The sequence below is a fragment of the Diplotaxodon limnothrissa genome, linkage group LG16, assembly GCF_057381915.1.
Source record: "Diplotaxodon limnothrissa isolate DT_005_m linkage group LG16, D_limnothrissa_male_GT1.1, whole genome shotgun sequence".
In the NCBI taxonomy this organism is placed as follows: Eukaryota; Metazoa; Chordata; class Actinopteri; order Cichliformes; family Cichlidae; genus Diplotaxodon; species Diplotaxodon limnothrissa.
The window spans coordinates 36,916,733-36,933,482 of NC_140611.1; the positions used below are offsets into that span (position 1 = coordinate 36,916,733).

The 16,750-nt window shown below is 43.0% G+C and overlaps 2 protein-coding genes across 2 annotated transcripts; both read right to left on the bottom strand.

The window, feature by feature from the left end:
- Positions 1 to 1,504: 1,504 nt before the first annotated feature.
- twist2 lies at positions 1,505 to 3,847 on the bottom strand. The gene is made up of 2 exons (XM_085374014.1): positions 3,314 to 3,847; positions 1,505 to 1,533 (listed from the first exon to the last, which is right to left on the bottom strand). The coding sequence occupies exon 1, from the start codon at positions 3,839 to 3,841 to the stop codon at positions 3,347 to 3,349; it is 495 nt and encodes a 164-aa protein (XP_085230140.1). The 5' UTR covers positions 3,842 to 3,847; the 3' UTR covers positions 1,505 to 1,533; positions 3,314 to 3,346.
- Positions 3,848 to 14,605: 10,758 nt separating this feature from the next.
- On the bottom strand, positions 14,606 to 16,362 carry LOC146616619 (pancreas transcription factor 1 subunit alpha). The gene is made up of 2 exons (XM_085373758.1): positions 15,783 to 16,362; positions 14,606 to 14,643 (listed from the first exon to the last, which is right to left on the bottom strand). Exons 1-2 carry the CDS (start codon positions 16,360 to 16,362, stop codon positions 14,606 to 14,608), a joined length of 618 nt encoding a protein of 205 aa, XP_085229884.1.
- Between the last annotated feature and the right edge of the window lie 388 nt (positions 16,363 to 16,750).

Below are 16,750 nucleotides of genomic sequence, written 5' to 3' on the forward strand. Positions count from 1 at the left end.
TTACCATATTCACAAACCTACAGGAGGATAAAGCCACGGTGGCTGCAGGTGGCTCCTAATTGAGGCCGCGTTCAAAGACCATTAAGAAAAAATCAGACTCAGCATCACTCATGTAGAGGGTTAAATATTTAGTAACACAAGTATTTTATAAGACCAGCTCAGTGAAGATCGCTGATTCTTTATACAGCTTTTCACCGGAGAAGCCGGCGGTTCAGTGCGGGAAAAAGTAATTTGAAAGTGCTGTATTTAAACCAGGGGGCAGGCGTTTGTTTTACTGGTTGATAAAATTAGGCTACCCAGTTATTCCAGCAGCAGACCCACAGTGCACTGTACACAGCTGAAATAGCCACAAAGAGTCAGCCATCCATTTACACTAACAGCCCCACGTTAACAATGAGGTCCTTTTAGTGTTTAGATTGCATCTAACCACGTCTGGGAAAACGACATGTAAACAGTTTGGATGTATTGACTGAGCGGAGATTCAAAGGAATTTCTTCAGTCATTTAGGAGGGGTCTTTGGGTTTTTTTTTTTTTTCATACTACAGGCAGAGTTATTGTCCTTATCTGCGGTTTTTTGGGGGCTCCCTGCTCGTTAGGAAGCACAAAGGCATCGCCATTTGAAATGATTACTCGTTATTTAAGCGTACAAACATTTTATATGACCCAGTTTGAAACTGGCTCGAGTTTCCTGCACTGTTAATGAAGCTGTATTATTTTATGGTCTGTTTTTTTTCTCGGTGTTTTCTTTCCATAACAAGAGGAGGGGCACGTTCTCACACCCAGCGGAGAAAGAGGGAAAGAATGTGGTTTACATGGGAGCCGTATTCTTTTACGCCCATCTAAAAAATTGGCTAATTTTTTTTTTTAATTTTATATTTATTTCTTTGATGTATTTTTTATTTGAATTTAATCAGCAGAACTACATGTTCTAGCCTAAAATATATAACTCGAATAAAAAAAAAAAACCGGAACGTATTTCTTTCAAAAAATACGTGTTTTAATAAATAAGCAAAACAAACCAAAGAAAATGTACACTGGACGGAGTTTGGATGGAGACTTGCTAAAGAAAGTCGATGAACTAAATCCATGCAGCGAAAAAAAAAATCTAAATTGCATTGGTCCCTTTACAGGCTATAGGCGTACTTACACAAGTATTTACAAAATGCATTTATTTATATATATTTATAATTTGGTTTAGTCTTTAAAAAACAAAACAAAACACAAAAATATATTTACTTCTAAAAACGATTAAAGGATGGCTTTGGTGGAATACAGGCCGTGAATCCGAGCTATTCGCTGTAACATCTTTTAGGCCTACACACATCACAGGGCTCTGGCTCTTTTCCTGCTTCCCCCGCTCTCTCTTCCACAAACTGCTCCGGACGATCAGAAGCAGTGCGATGGGTCGACATCCACACTCACTCCCAGAGAGTTTGTAGTTGTGGCTCGCATTACGTCTCTGCGCCATGCCTTTGAGGTCCATGGGTTCTTCAATAATCCCTGTGGTCTTCATACTTTGTAGAAGTTAACAGTCTGCAAAAGAAACAGGGAGAAAGAAATGTGGGGGAGATGTTATTGATCAGGAGGGATCACGTGTGTGGAAAGTGACAGGCTATCTATCGGCTCTGGCTTTTCGGGGGGAGGACATCTGGCGTATTTTACGCATGTAAGGGCTCAATTAGCACGTGCGAACTAATGAATGAATCAATTATTAGCCACGGAGCTGAGTAAAACCACATGGAGGCAGGGAAGCAGCGTGGTTTTGAATGCGAATGTACTTCCACAGCTGCTTTTATTCTGGGCTTCGGTTTTAAAGCACCTGAGTAAATTCGGCGTTAGTGGACAAGCCTGAAACAATAAAATCCAATTCCTCGGAGCAAAGTTAAGCCCCGAGTTATTATTGAAATAAATCACGCGGCTCACCAAGGTCGCAGTTTGTTTTGAAAGGCCCCGCAGTGTGTCCACAGCCCGGTGTGAATTATTCATTTTGCTGCTAAATTAAAAAATGTTTGTTGTTACTTTTCATTCCAACTATATTTTGGATAAACCTGAAGCCCGTGAAAAACCCCAGCGCCGGTTTAACTCTGCCTTTTTAACGCTATCAAGCCACGCGTCGGAATATTTTGAATCTAGCCAGCATGTCGCGGATGCGCCTTCAAATTTAAAGCAAATCACGGTGAAGAGCCTGATATCAGATTCAGAGGAGCTCCGAGGAGCAGTCAGGACCGGACAGGCTTCGATCTTCACATCGGGCCCTGAGCCCTGTCGGATATTTAAAGGAAGGTTACAGCGACTAAAACAAGACGCATTCCTGATTACTGACATCACTAATAGAGTCACTGTTACTCCCTCTTTAATACCCCTTTGCTAAAATAAAAATAAAAAGCTCAAATTAAAAGTAAAACCTCCAAAACAGTGCCATCTGTCCCAGCTGCAGGTCAGCTGTAGAGTAACCAGTCCACCAGATCAGGGAGCAAAGCAAGCCCGAAGAAAGTAACGAGCCTGCGTGTTAATGCGGGCTCTGTTTTTGTTGTCTTGCACTGGCCTGAACTTCCCCGTCCAGCCGCAGGAGCTGCCCATTCCTGCGGTCTCCACACAGGAAGGCGCTCTGTTGTGGATATAAATTACCCGTAGTGGCACTACAGCTGCGTCTTGGCCCTTTAAAAAAAAGAAAAACTAGGGTCCTTATAAGAGGGACTACAAAAGTTAAAAAAAACAAAAAAAAAAAACAACTTACTTTTTTGGCAATAAATAGAAGAGAGCAGCAGATGTGGCACCTACTTAATGCCTGCATGTAAACAAGTTCCGCAACTATTATTTGTATTCATTCCTCCGCCTAATCCTTCAAATAAACACGAGCCCATTTTTCACATCCCTCTGCTTCACTCAAGTCTCGGAACATCAAATTGATATCATGGATTATTCTGTCCCCGAGAGTTTGCGCGCGGACAGGCAGGGTTTAAAAGATGCTGCGGCCTCGTGCTTAAAGTTTGAACATTTAAAAAAAGGGATGGGGACACGTTTGACGCACTGGATGCCTGTCACCTACACATCTGGCTACAGTTTCCCTCCAGACACGTGGTCAAGTCGTCACCTGATAACGACTCTTTTTTTTAAGTAAAGTTCAAAGTGAAAATAAACAGAATTTGGGGGATGACTCCCATAATGCGCTTCATAACCGTTTTACCATAAGGCGTTATATCTGCCTACAGCGGCGCCTTTACAAACGAGCCCTTCATCGTTATTACTTCTTTTTCCTGCTGTAAACACTGACATCATCGACTTTTTTCTTTCCGGGCTTCGTGCTACCCACCGCTTTGGCATTGGAAGTGACGGTCTGTGGGTGCTAGTGAGATGCTGACATAGACCAAGCGCCCTCCATCCTCCACACAGAGAACGCATAACTGAGTCTTTCGTGCGCTACGTAACTGCAACTGGACATCTTGCTGTCCATCTCGTCGCTCTGCAGCACCTGACAGAGAAAGTCGATGTATCTGGAGGCCAGCTTCAGCGTCTGTATCTTGCTGAGTTTGTCCGACGGCAGTGTGGGGATAATTTTGCGCAAAGACGCAAAGGCCTCGTTCAGAGACTGAGTCCGTTGCCTCTCCCGGACGTTGGCCAGGACCCGCTGGTTCTGCAGCTCCTCGAACGACTGAGTGCTGCTCGGACTCGGCTTCTTCCCCCGTTTCACCGGACCCGGGCTGCTGCCGCTGCTGTCGTCGCTGGACTTTTTGCTGTGCCTCCTCTTTCTCGCGAAGCTTTTCTGCTGTCTGTCCAGCTCCTCCTCGCTGGTCACCAGACTATCCACAGGGGAAACCGGAGAACTGGAGCCCTCTTCCATTTCTTTCTTGAAGAAATGCAGAGATAGAGAGGAAAACACGCTGTCCACCTTTGAAGCCGTGGTTACAAAAATTGTATAGATATCCTTGAAGCTGAGGGGAATAATTTCGAGATGGGTCTCTGCGCGTCTTACTTTGGAAGGAACTATGGTCAAAGTGGCGGTTGGCACGATTCTCCTCGTGCAGGAAGTTTTTTCCTTACAATATTTTTGGAAACGGTATCCCGGCGTCAGATGCTAAATAGGTTTAAGAGTGGAAGGGGAGGGGTTTTGAGGTGCGGAGGGGGAGCTAGTGTGCGCCTTGGTGTTCAGCAAGCGGGAGGGACCAGTCATGGTTTCGTGTATCATAGAAGACTTAAACAAGACTCGTATTTACTGTCAGAGGCCAGGGATGACCGACTTACTCTGCTCTTATTTTCTTTTCCCTTTTTAGCATCGGTGGTCCCTAGAAGGAAAAAAAAGTACAGTTTCTTTACGTGGAAGAAAATTACGTTCACTATTTTTACTGAGATGATGAAATGACTCATAATTTAACAAAAAATAATTTAATAAAAAAGAAAAAAATTGTCTCGTTCTTCTTGGAATATTTGCAATGATATTTTTGACATATATCTATAGTTAGTTTACATCTTAAAGTTAAAGTTTAATAATAATAATGATAATAACAATAACAGTCTTTCCTCATAAAAATATTTTCCAGATTTCTTAAAAGGTCGCTGGATTTGAATTAAAGTAAAACATGAGCCAGAGCCTTTAGGGTCAATAAAACTATCAAATTAACTGCAGTATAAAATCCATTTGTTCTTGGAGAGTGAAGGCTTTGTGCCACAGTCGCTCCCTGCGAGGCCTTTTACAGCCACACAAACCTTCCGTGTACCGTAAAAACAGAGTTTTAACGCCAGTGTAAAGTATGCGCACCGCGGAGGGCGATTTACGCACAGACTCGTCGGACCGGTGGAAATATATCCGCTTGATATTTAATCGAATCAAGTCTGTGCGCACTCGCAGCTCCTATAATGTGGAAGTCAAACAGGAAGGAGGCTTAAACTAACCATCGAGCTCTCCGGTTTCTGCCGATACCTCCAATGAACGGTTTTCCATGCGTTTTGTCAGCGGCCCACCTCTTCATCTGTCACGTCGTGTTTTCCCTACACAGAGCGGCGCACAGGTGGCTCATATTATAGAGCTGAATTTATCCACTGCCAAAATCTCAGTTTGTCCAAATCAGCTGACTGTGACCTCTGGAGATTTCTTTAACTTCTTTGTTATCAGTTTCTGACTGGAGAGCATTTCAGCTCCCATAAAGCACCAAAATATAACCAGTTATTTTATTGTTATTGAAAAAAGAGATCGGACAAAAAATATGACAGTCGGATGAAATAAGATGTTCTATTTCAATCAAATGCATTTTATTCGACTCTTGGGGATAAAGCCGACTTTCACTTAGTTACAGGAAATTGGACTAATATTAGTAATAAGACTGTTGAAGATAAAACAAAACATTTCCTAATGAAGATTAATGAACGAGAGCGTGTATATTTTACTTTTTTGCAGCAGGGGCTATATTTATAACCGGTATTGCATGATGTTCATGTATTTATTAAAGAAACAGAAATTTAACTGCTAATGTAAATCCAACGAAAATCAAACTGGTCCAAGAATGACATCATTAACAAGCAATTTAGCTAATTTACACACACACACACACACACACACACACACACACACACACACACACACACACACACACACACACACACACACACACACACACACAAAGTGTGAAAATAATCACGTTACAGCAGCTCGACTGTTAGGCGTGTTAATAAAAACAGAATGTAGAATGTAATGATTTGCCCATTATTTAAGATTTATATTAATTGAAATAGTACAAAGGCAACATAAAATATTTATTGTTCTGTGTTAAATTACATGCTCGGTTTGAATTTGATGGCAGTGGCACGAGGAGCCGTGAAGTTTCAAGTATGAAGTAAGCAAACGTTAAACTCCTGAGAACTTGGTGTTGCTTATGCGAACCGAGTGTGCTTTGTGTTTTAGGCGTCACCGGTAACGGTTAGTGTCACTCTACTTTTACGTAGTGCCAGATGCATTAATTCAGACCGTGGCGTGCCCCGGGCTAGGTCCAAGTGTGGTTTCACATTTTACTGGCCTCCTTCATACAGCTTCTACACGAAGAAGGAAATGTTTCACACATGCAAATATGAAAGCAATGCTCGAATATGCACAAGAGCAAGTATGAAAGAGGGAACATGCACCTGAAGGAGCGTGCACAAAATTGCACACACTTTCCCCCAATTATGACCTCTGACCTTCTGCTCCCTTGCTGGGCTGCAAGAGGCCCCTGGGAGAAGGGTTGACTTGCAAAGTATGAGACTGATCCTGTGCAGTGACTATGAGGTAGGCTTCTCAACCACACACACACACACACACACACACACACACACACACACACACACACACACACACACACACACACACACACACACAAACTTCACAAAAAGAAGAGGAATGGGACCTTAGCTGACACTTTTCCACCCACTGTGTGCTCTAGGCAATGCTAAGCAAGTGCCCACTCAAAAGTCAAGCAAAGCTTGCAAAAACACTTTTCACACTAACAGAGTAAAAATAATTCAGCTAATCAAAAAACCTTTAACTTGATGTGCTGCTGAGGTAGTTTAGTTACCATGTGTTGTTTCTTTATTCATAATTCAAATACATCTCACCCAGTGTTCAATGACATCGAGAGAGGCTGTTGGCTCTTGGAAGATAAAAACACAGCCAAATACTGTAAAATGAAGTGAGACAGGGGGGAGAGAGAGGGATGACTTGCCTCTCAGATCAAAGGTGAGCTTGGGCCGTAACTCAGCGTAGCAGGATGACGTACTTCTGTCTCGTCTGACACCTTTAAGACCAGCTCCACATGAGCCGAGGGCAAGGCCTTAATAAGCGCAGAGCCTTTCTGCTGTCACTGCAGCAAGAAATGCATCCCTGCTGCATGCACCGCCTCATAAACAGAAAAGGACAGAGATGAGGAGTGAGAGTGAGAGGTGTTGAGAGACAAAAAGCAGTTTCAAAAGAAAAAGAAAGAAAAGAGATGAAATGGCAAACAAAGAGGCCAAATGTACGGACGTGTGATGATTCACAGAAGACTTTGATCTGACGTGGAGGGTCACGGATGTGTGAGGAAAGTCAGGAAAGAGATGATTTGTTAGAGGCTGCGATGAGTGAAGTTTTGCTGTGTGTCTGACAGATTTGGTTACCTTTGACTTCACCACTATCCCGCCATCCCCAGACACTCGTGAAGTCTCACCCCAAATGATCTTGGAAAGAGGAACTAGCTTTGGCCTGCATGCAAAGTCGTGTACAGTCTACATTATCACCTGATTACGGCATGCATCAGTGCATCCACATTTGCCTTTTTATATGTGCACTTAACATGTGCGGATCTGCGCGTGCGGGTGTGCCAGAAAGTGATTCAAGATGAACCAGAGATCAGCAGAGGAAGGCCCAGCTGCTTTTCATTGCACAGAGTACGGTGTCTATTACCAGGAGTGCAATCGCTTTTAAAGCTACTTGTAGCACCACTGCTTCCACTGGAGGAATCCTTTACATATCTATACAGGAATCCAACCCTGCGACTTGAACCAGCCACAAAGCACCTAACGACAAGGAATTTTCTCCGAACAGGCTGTGAAGACCACAAGCAAAAAGAAGAGTACAACATTTCCAAAAGGTCAGTGCTATCTATTGACAAAAAGAACATGAGTGATCACCGCTGATTAGTATTGGAACAAAACAGAAAACAAATGTTAGCCATCTCTGCCGCTGCTGTTTTGTAAAAGCGTGTCTGTTTCCAGAGTTTGAGAAAAAAAACATGAATGTCTGTTTTATTGCACAGTTCTCTTCCAGTAAGTTGTGAAAATATGACTCACAAGTCAGCTCCGAATAAGAACTCGCGCGTCATACTTACTCAAAGTCCTTATTTAAGGTCGAATGAATGCAAATACATTTAGAAAACCAACAAGACATGTTTTGTAACTTCAAAAGGCCGATAGCATCAAGGAGAGAAAATTACACATCGCTGCCTTTCCTGCTAAAACATTTCTTTAGGGATACATTGTCCCAAACGTGCAATCGCAGGCTTGCGTTTCTTTGAAAGCACGAGACTGCCACTTGTTTCTAATAAGAGCCCGTATTTAGCAGAGGCCTCCACAGTGAATGAAACAACAGGTAATATCAATGAGTGGTACATATTGGACTATAAAACCATAGGGTCACCTGCACTCACAGAGCGAGTCCTCAGTAACGCCCAGAACCCATTCATTCATACATCCACACTGCACCATTCCTCGGCCCCGGGGCTGATGACAAGGTGTTTCTGAAATCGCATTAGGGGCCCTTTCATAAAGGTTTCACTGGGGAGTGTGTAACAGCTTGAAGCATTTAGACTTTGTTTAATACGATGCAGACTCGCTGCTCGATGCTTTGTCTCCTGGGTGGAAAGGGGCCCGGGATGCCAGAGACCCCCACTGTTAGAGTTTGCTTTGATATCTGGAGGTGGAAGGGGAAATAGAGCAGAATAACCCCTGTCCTACACAGACACAAATACACGCCTATACGTATACACACCATCAGCCCACACCCACACCAAAACCTGTGCACGCAGTACCTGACTCTGCCTGGCTGCCCTGCAGAATTATGGCCATCCGATGAAAAAGCCAAGCTTTGAAGTGCAGCTTTCAGCGGCTTTACACCCTATGGGAGAGCTGCCTTAAGAAAAGAAATCATGATCTATAGTCACATGGTGCATGCTGTATCTGTTAGGTAAGGTACCCTGGTTCCAAAACGCTGTCAGTCAAAATTAAGCTGAGAAATATAAATAATTTAAAAATAAAATAGATTTTCACAGATGCTTTTTGTCTAAAGTGACTCGCATTTTTCTCCATGCAGGCAAGAGGATAGATTTGTGGTTCGGTGTGTGGTTTGAGGACTCGGCTAGTTGTTGAACCCAGTGATTAATGGCTGACCTGCTCTACCACCTGAGCTTTGTATTTATATATGTATACACAGATTGGTTGTGGGAGGGGGGCTCAGATGGATAGGCTGTTTATTTTATCAGTTTTGTCCAATAAGAGAACGCTCTTGGCACAAAGTAACGGTCCCTAAGTTCAGCCACACTCAACTCAAATGCAACTCATTGACTTGACAGTTACAAAAAACAGAGTTGCCAGAGCAATTATGTTGGCCATAACACAATTATATTCATTATGCATGTACAACTTCCAGAATCTAAACTTTAACCAGGCCAGAGAGAAGGGAAAGGGGGTGGGTCGCGGTGATCAGGTCAGAGTAAATTTGCTGAACAAATGACAGAAAGGCCGTGCACTCGGGTGATGATGGAGCAGCCTCCTGCACAAATAACGTAGAATAATTAGAGCTGCACTTGTGACCCTAGTGCCAAGGTTAGCACGATGGTTGGCCCAAGTTTGCAGTGCGATGTGTCAGCCAGCTGGGCTAGGCTACAGTGAGTTTTGGGGGAGGCAGTGCATTAAGGTTGGGCAAACAGTGTTGTTTGATCTGCTGATTGGGCTAGGACAAGCTGGGTGGATGTCAACACGAGGGTGGCGTTTACAGCCTGCTGCCGCTCAGTGTCACCTGTGTGACCAACGCTCTGCATTAGAGCTGATCCTCAAGGACAATAAATCTTTTACATGTGACCAAAGCTAATGCAGAATTCCTACAGCTCATCTTTATCTGCCTTTTCATTCGTATTTCACAGATAAATCTGACAGCAGGGGCAAGCAGGCCTGCCCTCAGGGTCCTTCTGCATCAGCCAGAGGGATGCTTGAGTGATTAAAAAGTGATTGTCAAAAGTGGAATAGTTCACTGGCTGTGTGAAATGTAATGATCGGCTGTTAGATGGACTAGTGTGCCCCCCCTCCCCGTTCAGGGCCCTTGAATTCGGGCCCCTGGGACACATTGTAAAGATGACACCACATTTTTCCTTCACGCACTCTGAGGATGAAAGCGCTGAAGCATGAAGGGCAGGACTGTGAAGAGGAGCTGTAATGAGGAAAGCAGGTGAGGTATTTAGCCAAAGTTTCACAGCTATTAAAGTGCCAACACACTGGACCCTCACGGTGCTGGTGCTTCCGAGGAATCAGCATTTAGAGACAGACGGATGTTTGGCTTATAGAAGTTGTTGATGGTGGAGTAATAGGGTGGGATTACATTAGCAGGGTTTAAATTAGCAGAATAACCCAGATGTTCTTAGATGTCATATTTATTTATTTACATCAAACTGAACGCTTTTGTTTTACTTTCTCTATCTTAGCTCACAGAAAACGTACGTTATTACGGTTGGTGCTCATATTGTAGGGACTGTAAGTCACAAAGTAGGCGTGCTCTGAAACATACCCTGCTTTATCCTACTGGATACTCATAGCATGAATTGAACATCATGTTATGTTTACTTAAACTTGAAACTAGCGATTGAGATCGTAAGCATATCACGAAAACGTCTCCTGAGGCCATGAAACAAGAGACCCGAGGGTTATTTTCCCAAAGACCTCTTACCACTACAAGAGTCCCCCCGCTGTCCATCTCTTACATACAGTCTATGGTTCCTCATCTAAGTAACACGTGTGGTTATTTTTACACCGTATTACGTCTATTCTACCTTCTTTTTCTGCTAGAGTTTCATTAGTAAAATGGGAACAGCTGACCAGGATATGTCTTTGAGCAACTGCTTTCTTTCATCTGAGCAATATCTAAAATTACAAACATCCCATGTCAGAGTGATGCAGAAAGAATTACTCCTAGGCTGGATGATTATTATGAGGCTGTTTTAAAAGCTTCCTGAAATCCTGAGTTAATACAAAACACGTCAGATAAAGTACTGTCAGGAGCTAGAAAGAGTGCCCTACTAAAATCTTTCTCCTCACATCATAACTTGAAGACCTCGTAGTAACATGTTATCCCAGTAGAGCCTGCGGGCTTATTAGTGGTTCCTTGTTTCTGAAAGTAGGATGGGAGGCAGAGGCTCTCCTGTGGACCCAGCTCCCAGTTTGGATTTAGGAGACAGGCGCCCTCTCTACTTTTAAGATTAGGCTTCAAAGGTTCCTGAGTGATAACTCTTATAGACAAAAGTATTATGTTACAACTCTTAGTCTTTGAATTCTGGTGATTTTCAGTCCCATTGCCACATGTGCATAAAGTCAAGCACCTGGCTAGGCAGCGCGCCTTTACAAGCATTAGTGAAAGAAGGGGTTGTTTTAAGCAGCTCGCTGAATTGGAGTGTGGCACCATAATAGCATGCCACCATTACAATAAGTCACTTTATGAAATTTCTTCCCTTCTAGATAGATCAACTGTAAGTCATACTATTGCAAAGTCAAAGGGTTTAAGGACCACAAAACCTCAGCCACAAAGTGGCAGAGCACATATTGTTACAGAGTCATCAAGTGCTGAGCCACATGATGCTTAAAAGTCTCCTGCTGACTCAATAACTGCACAGATCCAAACCTCTGACATTAACATCAGCACAGAAAACTGTGCCGCAGGAGCTTCGTGGGATTGTTTTTTCATGACCGAGGAGCTTCTGTAGGAGTAACATGTGGGCTGCTCACCAGTTTTGTGTATAAGCCTTGGACCAGGTGACCCTGAACCACCCATTAGTTAGGCTGCAATAGGCTCCAACTGCGAGGGAACTTCCCATCATGCACTGAGCGCTTTTTCTCCACTTCCATCTTTTCACTCCCCGTGTGTGATTGTTGGAGCATTCCCTCTAATATTAAACAGTAATTAATACAAAAAGAAATAAAAAAGGACAGGGAAAAAGGAATGCTCCTAAAGCAAATAAAAATGTAAACATTTCAAGACAGAAGCTTGACATTTATGTCTTTATGTGATGTATAAAGTCATCCCCAAGCCTGACTCAGTGCATGCTATAGCTTACTTTCCCCCCTCTTTCCACTTCTTTCAAAATGAGACGTCCAAGCTGTTGTTGCAGGAAAGAATTTCTTTTATGTTGTTGTTTTTTTGTATAAATTTTGATCTACGTTTTTAGCTACATGTAAAGTACGATTGACTGTATGTCAAACAATCCTGAATTGGATAAACAAGTAAGAAAACGGATGGATGTCAAACAAAAAGGCCACTTTCAGAACGTGTCCGTCTTTTCTGTTCTCCCTGATTTGTGACCTTTGGACAGAGCTGTTGCAGAGCGTCTTTCACACAAACACCTGCATTATTCCAGCAGGATGTGATGTACTGATTGTATTTACAAGCGCACAACCCAGACTCCACAGTTACACTAACATGATAAACACACCTGCCGGCTGATGGCAGAATGGCCTCACAGTGTTTGTCAGTGTAAGACTGCCGGATGTTAAATCAATAAACTACCTCAGTGCAAAAAAGAGAAGACGTCCGATCCAGCCCACAGAGTGGAAGAATGTTACTCATTCTGGCCACTAAAATTTTCCGCTTGGCTGAATCATATCTCATCCGAATGGTATTCTGAGCTGTTTTTGATGATCTCCAAGTGCAATCATTTGAAAATGCAGCACGGCGTCACTTAATGGGGATAAGCCAGATCCTTATGTATTTTGAAGAAAGTTCATAAATAACGACACAAAGTGAGAATTTCACATTTTAACAAAACAAGCTCAGATTCTTCATTGTGGCTGTCACACAGTGTTTAGTTTATTTTATAAAGATTTTTAAGCTCTTAAAGAGACATAATTATCATTATTTAATGATATTTCTACAGATAATATTATCCCACTTATGCTTGTTTAATTTATATGGAAGATTGTTTGTATTCATCTGATTTAATTTGGCACACATTTCATCTGTTTTTAATATGCACTGTATAACTTTTTAGTGCTTTTAGTCCTTTTTATCTCAATATTTAGGTTACAGTGGAACCTTGGAGATGATGTCACTGAAGACAAAATGTGAAAAAATAAAGTAAAACACACACAGGACACCAAAAAGGGGAAAGAATTAGTTAACTAATACCACTAGAGGGACCCAGGGGTCACCGAACAGCAGAGTGGTAACAAAGGTGACTTATCAGTACGACTACAAAAGGTCACGGGCTCATTTATACTCTTCTTCTCTGTTTTATCGAATCTTGTTCTTCACAGGCAAATATTCAAGGCTTTTGGGTGCATTTGCATTGTCCAGCAGGTGCACCGCACACAAATGCGACTCACATGACTCGTGTAACACTGGAACACTTCCCTAACAGAATAAGCTATCGAGCAGGACGGTTTCTCTGACGCGGCATTATTTATGCTCCACACATCTCGTTCCATGCACAGAGAAGTGCCGTGAATGACGTTTCCACGTGAAGGTTTGAATCTCACCGGTCTAACAGAACAACTGGGGACTTCATTTTAATTGACTGTGACCAAAATTCCCACAACAGAAATTCAGCTACACATCATCCATAAGCTGTCATAACCGGGCTGCTTTGTAATGGTTTCCTATGGGCTCCATTACTGGCACTAGAATTGCCTGAGCAAAAGAAAAATGGGTGTGTTGTTGACTCCCTTCGCCTGTTTTACACATCTAACTACACCTGGAGCGGCATCTGCGGACTGCTGAGAGGAAAGCCGAGCACCATCATTACATGGTGTGCTACAGCCTGATAATGGGGCCATAATGCTGCACTGTAAGACAGAAAGGGTTGGCTGTGTGCTGGACCAAAGCAAAGCTCATCTGTTGGACAGTGAAGTAAGAATTACGAATTTGATTGGGGTTAACACCCAACCAGCATGTCAGTTTCAAGGCTGCTTGTCTGGCCCTGCTCAGTTTGCACTTGTGTTGCAGTGTGTGTCAAAATGACTGTCAGGACCCGGGGTTTTCCAGCAGACCATTACCCTGTAATGACATCAGCGATGTTATTCTCGTTGTCTTTGAAAGGTTTTAATGTTCAGGCTTGAACTGTGCATGAAGGCCGCAGTGGAAAATGTAGGTAATGTGTTGCCTTTAAGTAGAGATCAGTGTCACATCTACACAAAATTGCTCCACTGATGGGGCTGCACTTGTCTGGAAAGAAAGAATACACATTTACACGGGATGGAGTAACTTAAAATGCACAGAAAGCCTGAAAATCACTGCATTCTCCAAGCTGCAAACAATTACATGATGATATTTTCCACGAGTGTTTTTGTCATAAATAAGAAATAATTACAAATAAATAAACACAACAGATGACAGATGACAACCGGCCTTATTGCCATGTTTGGAAACAGCACCTGACACGCTACAGCACGCCGCACCGATCTGCTTCTCACGCCCATCGTCTCATTTACATGATCAAGGCTCTTTTTAACACATCAGCTCGCAGCCTAATGAGCCAGAGTCCAGAAAACACTTCAGCACCGTGTGCAGAAGTATGAGTCCTTTACAAGTCCATTCAGTCTCGTGCCAGTGTGCCTCTCTGTGGCAACAATGACGACCCTCTTTCTCGTCTTTGCCCCAAAAACAATGGCTCTCAATTACCAGTCAATAACAAATTAGAATTTTAAAAGCTTCCAAGAACAAAGTAGTGGATAAGACTAAGAAAGCCTGAGGTGTGTGACCTGGTGAGAAGTCTGCAGATGTCTGTCGGCACACTCTCTCCTGCTGGCTGGCTGTCTGTTCTTGACATGCAGTGAGAGGAGAAGGAGGAAAAAAAGTCTGAACCACCTCCTCGCTGAAGCCTGTACGCTCAGGGTGCCCCGTGTTCCTCCGTTAATCCCACTTTATCCAAGAGAGGCGGGCTGTCAGGTCTGGGAAGGGCAGAAAGAGACAAAAGCAGGACAAACACATAAGTTTTGTTACATTTTAATGACTGTTTAACAAGTCCTGGTCTGGCCTAACCCCCACAAAAGAGGCTTCAGAGACGATCGTCACAGAATTAAGTGAAAGGGGGGCAAAGGAATACAACTACTTGAGTTAAGATTACATGAGGCTCATTTAAGAGCAAATGCCCCAAGGAAACACACCTGGGGATAAAGGTCTGTGCTAAACACACAGAAAGTTGCTTATAATGACATTTCCTTTATGGGATTACTGTGAACGACTATTAGAAAACTACTACATTAAGAGCCCAGTGAAAAACTGAAAGGGGATCTTTTCACTGTGCATTGTATAAAAGAGGCCATATTACAATATATTCTAATAAGGGGGGAAAAATGAACTCAATCTTTATAAAGAAGTTCTGATGTTTTTATAAGCTCCTTGAGGCGACTGTTGCTGTGATTTTGTGCTATAAATAAATATAGTAAAACTGACTTGAATTGAACCAGGTCTGTTTCTTTCATGTAAAAGTGAATTGAATGTAAAATAAATGTTTTAAAAAACAGGCTTTTGTCACAGTTTAGCATATCAGTTATATGATGAACGATTAATGAACGGCTTCCTAATGATACATGCCATTTTCCTCTGTTTTAATTAGTTATTTTTTGTTTGAATTATAAATTAAATAATGATAATAATAATAATAATAAATACTGTATTAGGACTCTGTAGGATTTAATTAAATTTCATCCAGTTCCAACGTGGGAAATTTGATTAAATCGAAATATATCTCAAACCAAAAACGATGAGTTTGTGAGGTAGGGGGGCTTTCTCTATGTGGTGTCGTATGTAAACATCATTTAGCATTATGTCTAAATATAAAATCATCATAATAAAATGTATAACTCGATCTAACTTTGATTTACTTTTACTTGGACAGGTTGTCATTTATAAACCAAACTGACCCTGGTTAGATTTACCATGTGGAAATATTACATATTATTATTACAATTATTATTATTATTAGTAGTAGTAGTAGTAGTAGTAGTATTAGTAGTAGCTTCTCTGCTGGCTGGATCTGAATCGTTATAAATGACACCATCGTGAGCTTAAGGAGCACTCAGCCCACCGCTTGTGTTCCAGATGGCGTTGGTTTGATTCTTGTAGCCGCTCTTCATGCACTCGTCCACATAGGATTTGGGGTCGCAGCCGGACATCAGGATCTCTCTCAGCAGGGCGATGTAAGCTATGGCCAGTCTCAGGGTGTCAATCTTCGACAGCCGCTTTTCGTAGGGAAACGTCGGCACGTGGCAGCGAAGCTCCTCGAAGGCAGAATTGATGCTGAGCATCCTCTTCCTCTCCCGGATGTTGGCGGCATGCCGCTGCACCTTGTATGGCTGATGAGGTGCTAACGTCCGCGCACTGAGCTTGGTCACATCCAGAGACTCTTCGGTGGGGGAGCTCTCTCCCCCAGGACAGACGCCAGGGCCTGGAGACTGAAGGTCGAGATCGGTGAAGGTCAGCTGTGCGTCCGGGAACACGGACTGACAGCCGAACGAGGACCAGGGTGAGAGCTGGCCAGTGGCTGCTGTGCAGTCCAGCAGGAAGGTGTCCAGTTGGCTCTGAAACGGGAAGTTCTGGTCCATCTGCCCCCATAATGCAAAGTCTGCCGTGCCATCCTGGTCGAAGTCAAAGAGTAGGTCCTCCATACTTTAAAACGATATTTTCCTGTCAGGGAAAATAAACTGTGCAGGGGTGATGGACAAAGTCCCTACAGAGGAAAACAGACGTCTGATAACTACCTGCCTGCCTGCTCAAATCTGTTGTGTGGTAGCTTCATGGGCACATCTCCTGGATTAAATACTTCACGGCCTTCATACTTCCCGGCGGGTCGCCCTGACCAATTCTAAAGGCTGAAAGAGAGCTCTCAAGAACTCCTTACCCCTCTTTGTACGGCCATCATTGCTGTAAAACAAATTACAGAGGGATCAGTGGATCTCCAACTGACAAAAAGCGGAGAAAACACGTGTCTAATTATAAACTTCCCCTGAAGTAGGTCCGCTAATATTGAGAACGACACTCAGTGTTTAGCAGTGA

What these genes read in the sequence shown, in the direction of transcription:
- twist2 (XM_085374014.1), bottom strand. Translation starts at nt 3,841, where the DNA reads ATGGAAGAGGGCTCCAGTTCTCCGGTTTCCCCTGTGGATAGTCTGGTG.
- LOC146616619 (XM_085373758.1), bottom strand. Translation starts at nt 16,362, where the DNA reads ATGGAGGACCTACTCTTTGACTTCGACCAGGATGGCACGGCAGACTTT. An exon ending in CGCCATCTGGAACACAAGCG is followed by an intron (nt 14,644 to 15,782) that starts GTGGGCTGAGTG and finishes TGCCCTTCCCAG; the next exon opens with ACCTGACAGCCCGCCTCTCT.